This window comes from Watersipora subatra, chromosome 1, assembly GCF_963576615.1.
Source record: "Watersipora subatra chromosome 1, tzWatSuba1.1, whole genome shotgun sequence".
Classification (NCBI taxonomy): Eukaryota; Metazoa; Bryozoa; class Gymnolaemata; order Cheilostomatida; family Watersiporidae; genus Watersipora; species Watersipora subatra.
In genome coordinates, this window is record NC_088708.1 from 52576665 (window position 1) to 52593863 (window position 17199).

At 35.8% G+C, this 17199-nt stretch overlaps 1 protein-coding gene across 1 annotated transcript in view; it reads right to left on the reverse strand.

Annotated features, from left to right (window-relative positions):
- Window positions 1-3657, reverse strand: part of LOC137400345 (CD9 antigen-like) — a 29924-nt gene extending 26267 nt beyond the window's left edge. The window contains exon 1 of the mRNA XM_068086676.1: window positions 3445-3657. Within this exon, the coding sequence (XP_067942777.1) occupies window positions 3445-3522 (78 nt within the window). The 5' untranslated portion in view covers window positions 3523-3657. The remainder of the gene's footprint in view (window positions 1-3444) is intronic.
- Window positions 3658-17199: the final 13542 nt, after the last annotated feature.

Genomic DNA, 17199 nt, shown 5'->3' on the forward strand with positions numbered 1-17199 from the left:
TTTGCGCCCTGCGCTATGAACACTTTTTAAGAACTTTCCTGTTAACGTTGCGAGCACAAACATCGGTCGATAGAAAATAGTAAATAATAAATAAATTGAATAGAACTATAATTGCATTTTACATTTTAAGATATGTTTGATGTTTGAAAATTTTAGACATGAAATCCGTATCAACAAACTCGATAACCGAAAAACCCGTTGGCCAATAAGTACTCGTGCCAAGCACTACTAGCTACCTGATACTCTAAAAACTCGAACGGAAAAGGGCGAGTCTAAACTCATTGGCCAAGAAGTACTCACACCCAGCACTAATGCGTGTTGCCAACAGCTCTAGCTCATATTTTAAGAAGATCAGCTAAGATAGTGTTGCGTTTCAGTTAAAAATTCATACACGGCGATTGAGAGTTTGCATCAGCAAGACGGCCAAGTAACTGCACTGGCTGACAGCGCTGATAAGGTCATCAAGACAACACTTGTATGACAGCCGAGAGCTGGCCATTACTCCATAGGAGGCTCAAGTAATCAACACAGCTACTTTTACCTCAAACAATCTGCAACTATAAGGCAACAATTGCCTGCGTTATACATTACCAGATAGATTATATATTATATCAATATCGCTGCTCAGAATCATGCGTCGGTTTGTAATACATTACATCCTAACAGCTTTAACTAACTAGCATAGCTGTGTGCAGATGCATCGACCAGCTTAATTCACTGCATATATAGAAATGTAAGGAGCTGTACACAAACATGGTACAAGTCATGGTTTTATGTGTCCGATTGTGTGTGCACAAAGTATGCGGCCATTTGAAAAACTAGCCACACAAATTACACAAAGTGGACAATACAACAGAAGTCTAACGATAAACTAAACTCGAAATGGATGAAATAGACGCCTGCTGCGGACTAGTGCCTCTAATTCCCAGAGCGATGATAGTAAAGCATCATTAATGGGCGGCGAAAGATGAGTGCTTAGTAGAGATAAACATCCACCCAAACTAACAACAGACAATCTCCAGTGCATAAACATTGCCTGAGATAAGGCAGCCTCTTAGTTCAGGAATTCTGCGTTTTACCATCATCGCCAGTGATTCAAAGCAGGATATCCTGCGATCATCATCGGCAGCCACTAGCACTGTTTAGACAATGGGTCAGCTACATTCATAATTCCTGTGGTCACTGAGTAATGACCCAAAGAATATTAATCAACCTATTACTATGCGCAGGATGATGACTATGTAACACTTAGTGTGTTTTGTGTTTATGAACGATCAAAGTAGTTGTACTGAACACGCAACTTTGAAGGCTGGTTCACACTATATCGCAACATGTTAGCGTTAATCCGGCAATACTCCGGTGATCGTTTGTGATAATGTTCACACTATCACAAACCCATCCACATTTACGTCAGCAATTCGGCCGCGGCATAGCGTGTTCATTATACAACAAGGTCGCAGAAATGATAAAATACTAGTCCTGCAGCAACTGTCATGAAAATTATAGCTCAACCAATCAGCAAAGCCAATCACCATTGTCAAAATGGTACAAATCGCACAGAATGTTGTGCATGGTCGATGAAATGTCGAGAAAGTTTGATAGTCTTTGAAAGTTAGCAATCTTTCCCGACATCTGTGTTGCCTTGACGATGCCATCACGTTACGCTGCACATAGTCGATGAATAATCCCTGAGTGAACGACGCCAACATAGTGTGAACCAGCTTGAACATGACTTCCATTCAACAAAAAAGATGATTTATTCTGAACTGAGCTGGAATCGGGTAATCCATGAAAACTGTTACAGCTATAAAAACCTCAAAAGACTTGGCACTGCACAACCCAAACCAAGCGCATAAAGTAATGGGCACCCTCATGGTGAGACGAGTTGCCTTTTAATCAAGAGTAGCCACTTGATAAGCCATACACTTACAGTTCTGTTGCACATCAGTGCAGGTTATAAATTAGTTTTGACTTATGAGCTATTATGATTCTCCAGTCGGACTGGTAGTTGTAAAGTTAAAGTCAGTTCCTTTACGGTTATTGGAAACTGCACAAACTATGGAACAAAAAGGCAAGAGATTCTCAATGGACCAAATGAAGCCTTACTGACAGCGTTTAGTCTATTTATTACGACAATGTATTTACGTATGATTTGAAGATAGACCTAGTAAGTTGAAATATGACTCGATTATAAATTTTGCATCATTTGACTATTTGAGGTAGTCTTACTGATAGGAGAGAAGAATGATTGACAGTAACAGAGACTACTGGAGACATGGCCAAATGAGTCAAGTTTTCATGAATGCCACACCGTGATCATTGTTTTAGGAGAGAAAGTTTTCAAAAGTGTGCACGCAAACCCCTGCTTACAATTGCCTCAACACTAAAATACAACCGTGAAATATGAGCGGATACTTCATTCTGCTCCTAAAGTAATCTTCAACATGTATACGTTGTTTGGAGTTTTTAAGGTAAGTTAGCTCAAGCTTCAGCTTTACGTGGGCTGTCAGAATAAGGTTACACTTTGTATTGCTATCGTTACCTGTAATTCTGAAGCTACGCATTGCCAAGCATATATACTTCCATTTGTGTGTGACCAAGATTATGTAACAGTAAACACATTTTTAATCGTGATTAATTTATTAATTTAGCTGTTTTTAGAAGTATTTTTAAATTTGGTCTTTTACAGTTTCACTTAATGCATTTGTTTTAATTCTAGGTCTAATTACCTGCAGCAGTTATTAAGGAGTAAATTTGGATTTCTGGGCTGTAGAATGAACAAGTAAATATAAGTGTTTTCTTATAGGAAACGTTGCTCTAACATGTCACAATTTTTACACACGCTGTGATGTCAAAATAAATTGACTTTATATGTAGTGGGTTGTCTGTAAATGAAAACTCAAAAATCACAAACTTGTTAATTTTCATTTAAAAACTAAATTTACTTTTCTCAAAATTGCCTTTGATCAAAACATAGTACATGTATCCAAAACAATTTATAAACCTTGTCGCACCAGACAAGCTACCGACATTCCATCTTTTACAGCAAAGCATTGCTAGTTCACATGACAGTACAAGTACCGATAAAATATGATGAACGGCGAAAACCTCAAGTTGTTGATCGATAGGCTACTTGCTTATCGATATCAGGCGAAAGCACTCGGCCGTTTAGACATAAACTCAAGCTGAATAAATCAATCACGGAAAAACTATTGCATATAGTCTCTTACAATATTTAAAAAGTAAGAGATTGGAAGCTTAGAAAAAGTTAAATTGTCTAAAAGTTCCATGAATTTTTTTACATCCGTAAATATACAAACCTATGTCTTGCTAAAAAAATACGAAGACGGGATAGTTGCCGAGTTAATGAATACCCTGCTTACACGTGTATAACACACAATATGCAAATACTGAGTACTAACGTTGAATGGAAATGATACTCACCCAAAAAATGAAGTTGAAAGCAAACATCAAATATTTGATGCATGCATGACATCCACCTAATCCGTCACCAGCGCCCATGTTTCCGAGTTATAGATAGAAAATCGCTACGGAGTATAGTACTACAACCGATCTTGGTTGTGCAGTGTAGACTCCTGATAATAGCTGTGAATAGGCAACCGCCTTTGTAAATTGATTCGCAGGTTCTGACCTCGTCGAAATGCGATTCAGGAAACTAGCTAACGAATAGCCAAAGTTTTGATTAGGAAACAACTTATTACGGGACGTAGTATAAATATTTTTAGCGGTGTTAAAAAATCATAACCTAATATTTTTTAGAAACTTGCTTACTGTTCAGAAAAATTACCAGATTTTAGGAAAAGTGTTAGGAACCCAAACTACGTTGTTATTAGCGATCGACAGTAAAACCTAACAAAATGAAGTTGTCTACTCAGCACGAAGAGTAAACAACTCGGTCAAATCGAGGTGATCGTGAGTCTCAGCGCTATTGTGATGAACAATAGTTTAGGGAAGCATTAAGTTTTGGTACTATTGATACTTTTCTCTCGCTTCATATAACCTATCTAAGCTCATTATGATATTATCATAATTAGTAGCATATCGGAGCCCAAGGAGTGTAGATTAATATTATTCATGCAGCCAGGGCAGTATCCACCTGTTTGAAAATGGTACGGCAGGGAGAGTCCAGGGGGTACCGAGCGCCCTTTCGGTGGGGGGAAGGGGGTTCTCCCTCGGGAAAATTTTTAGTATAACTAGTCAAAATGGTGCAAATCTAGCACACTTGGCTCATGATGGGGTACATGTTCTAACATCAAATTTGACATTATAATCCAGTTTTCTAAATATAAAACAGTTTTTTGAGATTGTCTTTAACAACACTTATTAAAAATATAATGTGAATGAGAGCTGCTAAAGGGGTTGGCCACAGCTAGCATGAGATAGAATTATCACCGCGTACTATGCTAAATGGTGTAGGAGATGAATAGTCTCCTATGAAATAATTTAATTTAATAATATTGTAGAGCTAAAAAGTAAAATTAATAGAGCACCTTGTTAAAAATAATGCACTTATACTGTAGTCCATAATACTGAGCAAGAAGTAGTAGATTTAAGTTTGTGCTATGCATGTTACATGCATAGCTCAAACTTACCTTTCGGTAGAGTCCAACGCTATAACGTTGCCGGGCGAGCTACAATAACGATCATTTTTATTTGTATATTCCAAGTATAATAAAAGTCTAAAAAGTTTACAACCCTTCTATCATCTGAATTATTGTTATTCTAATCACACCAGAAATCACTTACGATGGGAGGATCACATAATATTTTATTCTACTGTTTTGAAAGTCGAGCCGATGTTGACTAGTATTTCCAGCTTGTATTTTTTTCCAAGGAGGCGCGACCTCTTTAGCCCAAAGCTATGCCTTTCGGATAATCGCTTCATATCTTAATTTAATGACTAATATCTTGTTGATGATATTAAAAACTTACTAGCATTCATATTCTCTGTTTAACGGTGTGAGGCGGCAGCTTTATAAACGTCTACCGAAAGCGTAAATGCCGTTTCCCCGCGCAGCCCATAAACAAAATTTTGGTCATTTCCTCAGCCAGTGTTAAAATCAAGCAAAAATGACGTGATGTCCGGGATTTTGAGCCACAAAAAATGGTACTGCCATGGCAGTACCTGCAGTATAGGAGGATACGGCCTTGCATGCAGCATGATGATCAGATTAACACATTGGTATTAGTGACAGCACCTAGGACTTAATTGCAGATGGAGGCCAATGTTTCTTGAAAAATGACAATGCGTCCTGTCATTGCACAAACTTAATGAATGATTGGTACTGTACCATGAAAGAGGAGTGAAGCCCTCAACTGGCCAGCTTTTCGTCCTGACCTCAACCCTATCAAAAACTTACGTTGAATGATTGGCTAGGGTGGAACGAGCCTAACAAGAAAACATCTCTGATCTATAGTATTACTAAGCTTTCGGCCTAAACAGTTAGCCAGACGCACCTGTAGCAACCAAACAATGTAAATGGGTTATTTGTTCAAGAACTCAAATAAAACTTTATTAAAACCTGTATTATATTGTATGGTGGAGTAGACACATTTGCACTAATTTTGGTACAACTTTTGTGCAGACCATGTTGTAATAAAACTATGATTTTGTTGGGAATTTACAGAAAACTTTGCATTTAGTGAGAGATATATACATGTAGTTAGTTTTGCTTCAACGTAAAATCAAACATGAAATTTGCATTTAGCACTTTTAAATACCATTTTGCTCCAGAGTGTCCCCAGACTGTTGTCTATCAATGCATGTCTTCACAGGTTTGGGTTTCAAGAAATGAACAGGAAGTTATAAATAAAGGTGTTATATTAAAAGATACTTGTTATGTAAATAAATGTATATGTGTATGTTATGTATAAATGTTGCTTTAATATTGATTTTGAAAATTATCAGCAGTTTAATGAGCTAATTATATACATCTGTATAAATATTTCATTAAACTATTCAAATAATATGTTAACCCATTGTTATCAACTGCGTTGTTGTATGATTGTATGTGTGGGTATTTCCTGCATAATATTATCAGAGCGGTGTAAAATAATGTTTGCTGTCAGCTACATCAGAGTTTTCGTATGCCACACACAATGTTTTGCATGTTTTTAGAAAACGTGGAATCAATTTTTGTTCTTAAGCTAATGAAAATGTCAAATAGATTTGGCCATTTTTAGTTGCAGTTTTAAGGCTGATTTTTTTTTACCTTTTTAATGTAAAAGTGAAATTAGAAATTAATAAAGGTTACTATTGATTATTAAATATTGATTTGTAAATTGACAAGATCACCACTTGCTTCTCAGCTAATATAATAAAGGATTTAGTAAATGATGCTTTGATTAGCATTAAAAGAACACATTCTAGTGACAATTAAATGCAAATATATATTTCATGCGTGTCAAGTTACATGTATTTATTTCCAAATAACTGAACTTAATATTACTTGATGTAATTAGAGTTACTTAAAGTAGTACATAATAACTTCAGATTTTATTACAGATTTTCGTTTCCACTTTCAATCTCCAATTTAAATTTGTACATAATGAGATACTACAACAAAGAAAAGCCTAATGTATAAATGCCACCCTTGAGAGATGGCAATTTTATACTGCCGGTTAACAGGCAATCGTAGCACAGGATTCATAAGCATCTGAATGCATAATTTGAGCTTTTCGCAAAAAACTGTAACTAATAAACTAGCTAGTAGTCTGACAACTTTTATACCCTTCAATAGCATGATCAAAAAACAATGGGGCTCAGATAAAAAGCTCAAAGGTCAAGGACAACTGTTTCAAATAACTAAATGTAGATTGAGAAGTTAATTGGTGATAAGACTACTGCTAGACACTTCTATACAGATCTACAATAGAATCATCATTTTAGGTGAAGTATTTTTTATTGTATATCCAACATAGTAGGAAAACAGGTGAGTAAATATAAAAGGGTCCAATTTAGAAGAATGTTCATGCAAGAGCAGTTTTTAGCTTTGCAATCTTTTGGATTAAAGCTGAATTGTCAAATGTTATAAGCTATTCATAAACATTTTACACTTTAAAATTTATAAGGTTGACAATATGATCATACTAATGAAATATATATTATAACTCACTAAAAAATGTGTAAGCAAATAATGTGATAGACATCTCCTGCCAAACTTAGTGTGCTCCGATAGCTTAATTTGCAAGTGCTACTTTGAAACTACTCAACGATCTTAAAATTCAACTTTTAGAAAAAAATTTAGATTAAAAAAATTTATTAATATATACTATAATAAAAGCTGTGTCCATCCATCTTCCCGAAGCCAATGTTACATATCGGTTTAAAGATATTTACTATAATAAGAGCACCCATCAGTACCCATCAGTCTGTCTGTCCAAAGCCAGAGTTAGAGGTTGTGGTAAAATATTGCTTTGTATGGGATTCAAACTCTTGACATTCGGCAGTTCAACATCCTAACGCCTTCTCTTATAGATGGCCTTCCAGCACTTCAAAGTAATTGTGGACATAATTGGCTTTATCAGTACACCTGAATATCAATCACACCCCAATAGATGACCAGGGTACTAGTAATGAATAAGCTTGAGTAACAATACATAGAATTATACTTTTTGCTTTTTTATTTGCTTCAAGCAATAATTCTATGTAAAAATACATAGAATTGTTTTTTTTGGCAATTTTACCTGATGTTACGGATATTACCCTTTGCTAATAAAATTTAATAATAAGCTGATTTCAACAAAATCCTTCATGCTTTTTTACTTAGCGTGATCAGAAGTAATTGAAAGAGAGCACATGTTTGTATATACTAAAAGTTATCCTACAAACAATGAAATGACATACTCAAAAAGTACTTGCAGAATGAAGGAGCAGTCAACAAACACTGAAGCGAAATTCAGGCATTTGTATGCACATACCACTAACCAGATACTAAAATGACACAAATTTAACTCCGAACATCAGAAAAAGAGTGAGCCATTCCAGACATTTTTAATGCTTGTAAAGCTAAACCAGCTCTCCGTGTTTATGGAGAAATTGCTGATAAACTCACTATAGACTAATAGTCACTGACATTTAAAATGATAATCCACAAGCAATTACTGTTTAGTTTCTTCTCAAATAGAACCTCTCACAAGTACCTATTTCATGCATCTGATTTGGCACTGAAAAAAGGATGTATGTGTCGCTCATCCAAAAAAACGGAGAAACTGATTCAGCTCAGACAACAAATGTGAATTGACACGCATTCACAATAAACATTACTCAACTGTAGAAAACATCATCTACCAAAAGGTTTCTGCATGTAGTCACTTGCAACTTGTGTACCATGTTCAGTCACTACCCAAAACTCTGCCAAAAAATAGCCTAAATGTATGCAACACCAAAAGTTAATCACTGAATTGCCAGCATTTTGTCTCTCAGTTACTCATCCCGAAAACAATTTCAGCATAAACTTTACAATAGTAAAACTTCCAATGACAAAATTCATCTACTAACTATAAGACATTTGAACACCACTGCATATCAATGGTGAACAACTTGACATCAAAATAGTCAAAGGAGCTGAGGCAACGTAGAAAGGATTCTAAAACAAAGACTAAGAGATAACATAGAAAATAACATATTATTACCAAACTCACATTTTGGTTTCAGAAAAAAAGAGGAACATTGATGTACCTTCTTCATCTGATATCAGAAACACAACAATGTCTTAAAACGAAACACTGCAACCATTTTTTGGACCTCTAAAAGGTTTTCGATCCTGTATGGCATCAAGGAATGAAATCCAGATAAGCTTACCTAGGGGTTTCTGGTGCCTTCTTGAGGACCGTTGAACCATTTCTCACCACAAGAAATATTCAACTGAAGGTAAATAACTTTGTATATACATTCAACACAAAAATTTACAGTAGGTCTTTCACAAGGCAATGTTTTGTCTCCATTGCTTTTCATTATATACACACATTATATGCTACTACAAGTAGAAGGCACTGGTCTGCCATACTGATATCATATGTTGTATGCCGATAGTGCCATACTGATATCAGATCATTCGTCATCAGAGCCTCAAAACACATGCAACAAAAATTGCTTTATTATCCAAGAATGAATGATAAAATAGAAGTTATAAATTAAATACTAAAAAACAGAATTAGTAATTTTCCATGGTCATCTTCAACCCCAGTCATGGGAAACGAGAACATTAAAATCGCAGACTCCACAAAATTACATGGAATCGGGGTAGATAAGAATCTATAATTTAAGAAACAGATTAGCAACAGCATTAAATCGCTGATAACAAATTTTATATTCAGGAATGAGCTGTCAAACAGCATAAAAGATTCTCACTCAAGCAATTCTTCCCAAGGCTCTACATGCATGTTCTCTTTGGGACTTGACTGAAAAAGTCTCACTGCATCCCCACCTCAAACTCCTTCTTGGAGCTCATTTAAATCCATCTCCAGAACCATTACACGTTCTTATTGGGGTACCTTGATAAATATTCAAATGACAAGAGAAAGGCTACAAATAGTGCAGTGTCTGAATAAGTCAGATATATCGCACATCGTTACCGCTTCTCCTCATAGCTCACTGATAAAAGCATTAAAAGCTGTTATCAGGAAGATAACCTCCAGATATGTAGAAGTTTATAGTATTGACACTAAAGAACTCAGTAAAACAAACATTAACGATTTTACAAAATCAAAATGGCTGAGAAGATGGAGGTTGCAACTAATTTATGGGAATTGCTCACTAGGCCTAATTTCAACTCTCCCAGTAGACCATTTATTCAATAACCCAATACTTCTAGAGAGTAAAAGGAAAGCACTTGCTGCACTGTGTGATCCGCTAACTGGTCATAGCAAGCTGCAAATGTTCCAATACACCATTGGAGCAACCTATACATCTACATGCACATGTTTGTTGGAAGACGAAACTAGTACACACTACCTCTACCAATGCTCAGACTATAATAATCCTCCACAACAGATACATACATCCTAACACTATGAAATGGGACACTGCTATTAAATTTATCGACAAAACAGAACGCCTATACTATTAAAACCCCTTTGGGTAAAGAAAATACAATTATATTGTGCTACATCAATATACTCATGAAATAATATAAACATATATAAGTGTGTAAATTATAAATTTATTTTATAAATCATATGCAATATCAGGATTACAAATAGAGGCAATTTATTTTTTTGTTTTGTTTATTATTTAAAATTAAGAATTAACTAACTAACGAAATGTCACACAAATACTTTGACCATGCAAGGACAAACTAGTCTGAAATAAACGTTACAAACGCATTCCCTAAATTAGCTTAGGTCATGTATGAAGACAATCTCTTGGATTGCTCTAGATTGTACATAACATTCAAAAACTTTCATGTCATTAAATCATGCTTCAGCTGTCTGACAGAGCTTCAATACTCCTTACGACCATCTATCCAATTGTTAGACATTATTTAGTGTTGAAGCGAATGAATATGCCACACATTCAATAGCACATTCCATCATCAAACATTATTCGATGTTATTTGATGTTAACCAAGGTAAATCTCAAGTACAAAAATATTATCAACACAGACATGCAACTAGGCGCAACACCTCTTCAACACAAACAGTCTAAAATACAGAAATAGATATTAGCTTTATTATTAGAGATCAATGCCGTTCAAAGCAAATTAGACTAGGAGACCAACAATAATGAACAGTAAAGTAAAATAATGAGTATTGGACAAAAGCTCCTTCTGTTCTATAGTGTGGATTGGCAAGGCGTTGGTGAATGAGTGAAACATGCTCTTGAGTGGCAAGGTATAAAAACACAAACATCAGAAACCATGGATTGAGTCTTGCAGCTCACAGCCAATGTAGAGAAAGAGACCAATAATGTTTATGTCTATATTGACGCTAGCTAACTCAGCAACACAATATGCAAACTTTATCATTTTCTAAAGATTGTTAAACAAGCTGCTGCAAACATTCCAGACTCACTATTTCTCAGTTGTTGATACATTAAATTAGATAAACAATTATTATACCTAACAATGTACATGTGGCATAGATTTTGGATGAGACCAGTATTATCACCAGTCCGTGTTCTTCAGGTATATAGCTGCATGAGATCGAATAGCTACTCTCCAGATATTTCGTTCTCTATAAATGAAATTTTTATCAATGGATGCACAAAATTAAAAAATAATAAAAACTTTTTCCACATCATGCGACATTCATGCAACATAAAGATAAAAGTTTTCAACTAATAAGTCAAACTTGTAACAGATATTCCCTCAGCTGATAGCTGCAAGCCAAACCCTTACAAAGATAAAGTTCATAACTCAGATGCATCAACCACAGCGTGTCAATGATCCGCAAAAACTCTTTAGTGAGACAACATGCACAATATACACAAGACAGTGTAGAATGGAGTTGGCATATCACACACCAAAACATTGAGGATAGTCAGGCCCTCATGACTAATATGATCACTTTGACTCAAAACAATATTTATCTTATCTGCACATGAAACATATTGGCACTGAGGCAATGACATGTGAAGCCAGAGACATCATATCCCAGTCTAACATAACCATAGCTTGCAATATATACCAAATCAACAAAAATGGCAATACAGACATTTTTAAGTGGACGTAGATAGTGGTCACTCCAAAGTTCGAAGGTCACTCCAAAGTTCGAAGAAACTGGGTTCACTTAAAACTTGATCAAGCCTGCATAACTGCAGCTCTTGCTGATAAAAATGAGACCCAGTATTCCCCACATATGACACTGGCGCAGCAGGTTCCCCAAGCCACACCCAAAATACTGTGATACTCTCCTAGGCTCAAAGAAGTCCAGTGCCTGTTTCTGAGCTATCTCAGCCATGACTGATCTGTGGAGTCCTCCCATTTAGGTACATGGACTTCTATATGATGTAGGCACCAAACCCATGCTACAGGAGTCCGCTATAATTATTTTACTGTTGAAAATAGTTGCTAGTTGTTCCTCATTTATGGTTTTTGTATCATATACTTATCAATATTGCCAAAACTTGCGGTTCGACGAACAATACACATTTTCAATACTGATTCTGTCAATCATACTTCAGGAAACTGTAATAAAATTACGTAGGTACACACCATAATGCTGATGGACATTCCCGTGATATCTCAAGAGGTGGCAAATGGCATCCTCCCTTTTATACACATATTAAAACTTGCTGACTAAACCCCAACTGACTTCTGATACTGATCACGCCTCTCTATTGGTCAGCCAGGTCGATCAACCCCTGACCCCGGAGTTCTGATATGTTCTGACACCTGCTACAATACAGACACGCAGGTAATAATATAGTATGCCTTTTATGATAGCAACGGTATTCATTCTCAAGCCAGCATGTGTCAAATTCTTTCACTATACTATCATGACTATCCACGAGAATACTTCTACTGAACAGGATATCCTCTGCCTGATCTGCAAAAATGAACAAAAGATTTTAAATAGTTACTCTCTGGCTCATATTCCAGTTATTGAAAGTAATCATGTGATCCTGCTACCAATCATTAAACTGACAATCACATACTTGGAAGTTATCTCCTCATATTTTATACTTTAAATTTGAGTTAAAAGTGGAATCGCTTATACCGATATACTTCCTGTTAAAGACGGCTTCCTACATTGCACATGTTTACCGTTCAACAGTGCAAAATAACTTGGTGTCATAAATACCTAAACTCTTTATCCGTACATAAACTGATTTGGATAAACACTATTACACATTCAGTATCAAAATGAGTCACGATTCAACAGGTTATGGGACCAGTGGCTTTAGAAAGAGACTGTATTTTTATGTAGATCCCAACACATATTCAATCTGGGAAACCTAGTTCACATCTTTCCTGTACACTCAGGATGAAAGTTTACATAGCATTGCTACACAAAAAAAGTGTAAATAATGCTGAGAACTAATAAAGTGTAAATAATGCCAGTAAAAACATGAGGGCTTATGCTGAACTTGTACAAGTCCTTGATGAGAGATAGATACAACTTATAATGAAGGATGCAAATGTTGGAGGAAAAGCATTTCAAATACTTTGCCAACAATATGCCAGCACTGAAACACCGTGAGTATTAACTCTTCATGAACAACTCGCAACAGTTAAGATGACAGAAGCAGAAGATATCACTGACTATCTGATACGCACAGAAAACTACGCAGTTGAGCTAAGATCTGCTGACAAGAACATAAGGGATAATTTGGTTATTGCTATGATTTTGAAAGGACTATCATACTCAGATCGATCTTCTGTCGTGGTACACACACAAATTGACAAAGACCAAACCTTTTCAGAATATAAGGCAGCACTAACCAACTTTGACCACGCCGAATCAGCATGTTATTCCCAATCAACTGCAATTGCTTCAAAAGGAGCGTATGGCAGGCTTACACGAAATGAACCAAAACAACATAGACGTCCTACCAACACTAGTATGCAGTGTCTGGCTTGTGGTAAAAAAAGCCACAGTACACGATCTACAGACTGCAGATCTAAATCTAAATTGCACTGTAGGTGTTTTGATGTTGATGGGTACCTGGAGTCCTTATGTATATGGAAAAAATAACGCCACAACGATACAAGTGGTCACAAATCCTCTAACTCAGCCGACAGCACTAACATATTACCACAAACAGAAAAGCAGAATACTGAACCACTAATAGTAGACTGTAAAGCAACCAGCCACCTTGTCAATGGCGCCGGTCGCTTTATAAGTTTTGAAGAGTCCTTCAGACCCGATTAACACTACATACGACTAGCTGATGGCCATCAAACTAATCAGTTAGTGCTCGCTAAAGGCACAGCCCAACACACCATTCTTAATGATTAAAACTTGCCGCAGCAAGTTCTCCTAAAAAACGCCTTAGTAGCACCAACAACCTGTTTTCAGTCCAACAATACCACCCTCAAAGGAGCCAGTGTGACATTCTCCAAACAGGACAATACACTCAGGAACACAAAACTTCTCAATAAAGGCAGAAGGTAGACTTTTCTTCCTTAACATAGCACATGCAGTCGATTCAATCAACCTTACAAAATCACTGCCAGAGTGGCACAAACCCCTTAGGTCACATGAACTCAGCCTACATTCTCGAGCTACAGAACGTAACAAAAGTGATGGAGATAGCAGGACCCAAACGTATCACCACCTACAACATTTGTGATGAAAGCAAAATCACGAAGCAACCCCATAGAGAAGACTTTAAAACGACAATTGCCACAAAACCCCTACAGCGAGTCCACGCAGACATGTGTGGCCCAATAACATCGACATCTAAAGAAGGACACAACTTCATAATTAACTTTACTGACAAATACTCAAGTATGCTATTTACCTACAGCCTCCGTCACAAAAGCGACGCTCTCACAGCTCTAAAACAATTTATTGCTGACATGACACCGATCGGAGACATCAAAGATATCCGTACTGATAATAGAATGGAGTACCTGGGACAAGCGTTCCCGACAACCCTACAAGATAGAAAAATAAAACAAACTACCACAGCCCCTTACTCGTCATATCAAAACAGAAAATCGGAAAGATCATGAAGGAGTCTCATGGGCATGTCATGATGTCTACTCAGAAAATAAGATTTACCCAAAAGCTTATGGGACCTCACTGTCAAACACGCACAGTATCTGAAGAATAGGAGCTAGAGATGACAAGATAACAATAAACGATAGCGATATTCGATAGTGGTTTTCTCGATCATATAAATCGATCATACAAAGTGAAACTGCCCTATCGTGTTATCTATCTTACCGGGAGTTTGTTTTTCACACTTCAATATATTGTTTGTCAATTTTTTTGCTGCAGATGGTTTTTTCCGCAGTTAATCCTTTTTATTCATGGATCACGATATCATGATTGTTGTGGCTGTGATTTTGTTGCTGAATCAAAGGTATTTTCTTTATCCTAATAAATGCTGACTGAAGCCTAAGCATCCAACTGAATCTTTTGAAGACTATTTTTGCGCACACTTAATCTTATCATTTCAGTAGATCTTATGCCATGACAATCCTTGTTCCCTTGATAATTATTGAGATTTTTTAAAGTTTTTTATGTCAACTCAGGTTCTTTTTTTACTCAACCTGAATCCCCAGTCCCCACCACTCAACCAGTGCTTGTACCTTGATCTAACAGATAACTAACTGATCAGAGGAGTGACAAAGAAATGAAACTGCTTAGGAATACTTTATTGTATATTTTAAAACCATAGATAGACTTGACTGACCTAAACTATGTTTAAAACAATATGTAATAATTAAATATAATAATCCCACAACCAGACATGAGCAGAGCAATTGTTTGAGAGATTTATGATAAATGCATGTGCACACAACTCATGAAAATTATTCATCAACACCGTCGCAAACCCTTGTACCAAAATCTCATCAACAAATTTAACCATTTTTCAATGGAGTCGTTTAAGTATAATAACGATACAAAACACATATAAACCTATTTAAATATGTAACCAGGTCTTTGAAAATTGTGGACAATATCCTAAAACTTACCCATCTGATCGGATTATACACAAATAGACAGATTATTTCGGCCATAAATGGTTATTAAAACTTGACAAGCCTTAATTTTATCAAAATTAAGACCGGCAAACGAAACGCGGAGCGACAGAGAATAGAACCATCAAGTCGTGCGCATTTCACGAAAAAAAACCGTGCACGTTTCACCAGTCTATAGCATTGTCAAATTGCCGAAGGTTTTTAATATTTTTCCGTTTTTAATATCTTGCAAAAATATTTAATTATAAGAATGATTATTTGATTTTACAAACTTATAAGAATAATTATTCGAATTTATTTGTCCGAAGATTTCTGTAATAAACGTAGACCGTTTGAGGCGTAGACCGATTTACAGGTACAAAATTCAGGTACACAGTCTATCAGCCTATGTTTTTTCCCAATTACCGAAGGTTTCATTAAATTATTTAAAACGTTAGCCAAAATTCTTTACATCTTATGTACAACCTAGGGCCGAACTACAACGCCTCTTTATGACGAAAACATTTTTTTATTTTGCTCCAGTTTGCAGAAAACTTCCAGATACACATGAATGCTAATGCTTGCTTTCTGTTACAGATCGCTCTCAAAACCATTCTACATTCAACACAACCAACTTTCAAACTGTGTATATTACACAGCAGCTTGCCATTTTACTTCTAATATTGCATTTCAGAGATATAATAAACATATTTCCTTATTGCTGTTGTTAAATTACATGTATACATTACAGTAGGTTAGGCCTACAGCTTTAATTAATATTCATTTTATTGTTGTAAAACATAGGTTTGAGATCAACTTGACAACAACATATCACAGCTCACGTGTACTGGATGTAATGAGAAACATTTCATTACATACAATGCTCAAATACAACTATGTCATACATGCCAACAAGTTCCCCTGTTAAATTCCTAGATTACTATAATTTCCTTTTTGAAGTGGTTCCCCCCAAATTTATTTTATATCATCTCGAACAACTCTCATTTACACTATACTCTGTCAATTCCTGCTGACAACTACTTTTTCAACAACCAGCACTACCCTTTCTTTTTTCCATTATCACTTATTCCATTATCAGGTCGTGGGCTGTATGACAGGGAAATTTCTAATTATTATAAAATGATATAAGAATTAAACTTAATACAAGCTATTCTGAATATTATCATGCAATCAATCCTTATTTGATTCAGTTATAATTATATTAATTTATTTTTTATTCATAAATAATATTATTAAAAATAAGATGACTTAATGCTAAGTGCTAATATGAGAATGAAGTATGGTCCACGGTCTCTCTTTACTGATAATTTATATCAAAATTAAAAACCAACAACAGCCAGGTTATGAGTGATGCTTTGATGCATTTATTTTATCTATGTATCATAATTTATATCATTGTATACTGACATTGATGAGTTGTTGAATGTCCTGATTGGCCTTCTTTAGCAAAATGGCTGACAATCTAGGTCATGATGATGTTGTCACACTTGATGATGAGAATGAAGACAATGTTGCCAATGTCTCACAGAAAAGGATTCAATCACAGAGTAAACAAAGTTCTGTGTGGGCCTTTTTCACAAAC